This window comes from Antrostomus carolinensis, unplaced genomic scaffold (genome assembly GCF_000700745.2).
Source record: "Antrostomus carolinensis isolate BGI_N321 unplaced genomic scaffold, ASM70074v2 scaffold21088, whole genome shotgun sequence".
NCBI classification, from domain to species: Eukaryota; Metazoa; Chordata; class Aves; order Caprimulgiformes; family Caprimulgidae; genus Antrostomus; species Antrostomus carolinensis.
In genome coordinates, this window is record NW_010335387.1 from 13,150 (window position 1) to 15,763 (window position 2,614).

Here is a 2,614-nt window from a genome sequence, read left to right on the forward strand (position 1 = left end):
AAAGCGCTCTTCCAGATCATTTTGAAACAGAAGTACTTACATCAAAAAATTGTTCTTCAGCATTTGTTCCAACCTGTCCTTGGTCAAAACAAGAAAAAAAAACAGATAAAGCTACTCTTAAGGGTTCAGGGGCCCAGAGAAAACTCATAAAAAACACCTCCCTCTCAGTTTTGATTTGTAGGTCTGCACTGTGATCTAGAGAACCAGAGAAACATTTAGGTGGGAAAAACCCTCTGAGATCATTGAGTCCAGCCATAAACCTAACACTACCAAGTCCACCTCTAAATCATGTCCCTAAGCAGCACATCTACTTGTCTTTTAAATCCCTCCAGGGATGGGGACTCCACCACTGCCCTGGGCAACCCCTTCCAATGCCTCAGAACCCTTTCAGCAAAGAAATTCTTCCTCACATCCCATCTCAACTGCCCTGGGCACAACTTGAGCCCATTTCCTCTTGTCCTGTCCCTTGTTCCTTGGTTGAACAGACCCACCCTCACCTCTCCACACCCTCCTCCAAGGGACTTGGACAGAGCCAGAAGGTCTCCCCTCAGCCTCCTTTTCTCCAGGCTCAACAACCCCAGTTCCCTCAGCTGGGAACTCAGCACACTTGTGCTCCAGACCCTTCCCCAGCTCCGTTGCCCTTCTCTGGACACGCTCCAGCACCTCCATGTCCCTCTTGAACTCAGGGGCCCAAAACTGAACCCAGCACTCGAGGTGCGACCTCACCAGTGCCCAGGACAGGGGTATGATCACTGCCCTGGTCCTGCTACTGGCCACACTATTCCTGATCCAGGCCACGATGCCATTTGCCTCCTTAGCCACCTGGGTACTCTGCTGGCTCATGTTCAGCTGCTGTCGACCAACACCCCCAGGTCCTTTTCCACCAGGCAGCTCTCCAGCCACTCTGCCCCAAGCCTGTAATGTTGCATGGTGTTGTTGTGACCCAGGACCCAGCACTTGGCCTTGTTCAACCTCATACAACTGGCCTTGGTCCATCGATCCAGCTTGTCCAGATCCCTCTGTAGAGATATGGGTCAAAATCCACTCCTGGTCATTCAGTGCTACAAAGGTACTTGATTTTTGGAGCTGAGAATTCAGAGTGCTAGATGATGCGACAGCTACAGTCCTACCACACTTGCTAACAGCTACAGAAAATTGTGTGTCCTCTCTGCGCCGGCTTGAACAATCACTTAAGCTTGGGCTGACTTTTGGCTCTTCATAGTTTGTTAGCACAGGACAACACAGTTCAATAAATCAATCAATAAATAAATAAGCCTCCCTATTGACAAGAGCCCCAAAATGCATAAAAGGTTTTCAGCTCTTTCCTGTCACATTTATTACCTTCTGGGCAGGAGCTATGTATTTATGAAAAAGCTCAACATCACGAGGACATTTGGAGAGCACCGTGTTTGTCGTCGTCTTGAAAAGATCTTCCATAACCTAAGAGAGAAAACAAGAGTCCATAGAAAATTAACACTGCTTAGACATCCCAGACTATAAATAAAACACGGGACACATCAGCCAAAGGATACAGAAGGAACTTCTCTCCTTCTGTATGGTCAGACTGCAGCTGAAAAGGAATGGAATCTGTGTTTCTGCTATGGGTTTAGGGCTTCACTGTCTGCTGATGGCCTCAATACCTTCTCCTGCATCTCCAGTGAAAAAAAACACAGCTAAAATATACAAGTAGCAGCCCTGGTCAGCCACAAACACACATGTTACAACCACTTGTGGTGACTCCTCTCAGATGAATTACTAGTCAGGTGCCTTTCTTGAAATGAGCAGTTCAGGTTTTCTGCTTTATTCTTACAAAAGGCAGAACTAAAGGAGAAGAGAATAAACATGTGCTGTGTACAGCCAGCTCATCAAACAGATCCCAGCTAGAGATACTCTGCACAGTAAGAGCAAAGCAAAGAGAACACGTACAGAGATGAGTAGAGAGCTAAAGCGAAGGACACATCAACACAGGGATGTTTGAGAAACTAAAAAAAGAAGTGGTTTCATTTCCCTAAACTGATGTGGATTAGCTAAATGACTTTAACATCTAATTTGGATATACTTATCCAGTAAAATGGGCTTCACCCATGAAGAAATTAAAAAGCCATTTTGGTGCTAAACGAAAAAAAAAAAACCCACATGGGATGCCACTGTATTTTGATCAACCTGTTTTAAAAGTCATTTTCTCTTTTGGGTGACAGAGCACTGGAACAGGCTGCCCAGGGAGGGTGTGGAGTCTCCTTCTCTGGAGACATTCAGAACCCACCTGTACACCTTCCTGTGTGATCTCATTTAGGTTCCTGCTCCAGCAGGGGGATTGGACTGGATGATCATTCGAGGTCCCTTCCAATCCCTGACATTCTGTGATTCTGTGGTTAAGTAAAGCAGACCATGCAAGACACTTGCTGTCATGTAGATGAAGAGTTCCCATGACTCCCTGGAGTCTCATGCACAAAGCAAGTAGCTGACACCTGTGTAGTACTGCTGATCCCAACTCTTCTTCACAATCACCTTTATTCTCATCTCCTTTGTGAGCAACAGAACAATCATCTGCACAACATCTCAGCCTGGAATGGGACCAGGTTTTTCCCAGCAAAAAGCACCTCTCAAAGTCCTG

At 46.2% G+C, this 2,614-nt stretch overlaps 1 protein-coding gene across 1 annotated transcript in view; it reads right to left on the minus strand.

Moving 5' to 3' along the window:
* LOC104530057 (probable asparagine--tRNA ligase, mitochondrial) overlaps positions 1-1,440 on the minus strand; it is a gene marked incomplete at both ends in the record, with an annotated part of 8,963 nt that extends 7,523 nt beyond the window's left edge. Inside the window, 2 exons of the mRNA XM_010174531.2 lie at positions 41-78; positions 1,342-1,440. Of these exons, the coding sequence (XP_010172833.2) occupies positions 41-78; positions 1,342-1,440 (137 nt within the window). The remainder of the gene's footprint in view (positions 1-40; positions 79-1,341) is intronic.
* Positions 1,441-2,614: the final 1,174 nt, after the last annotated feature.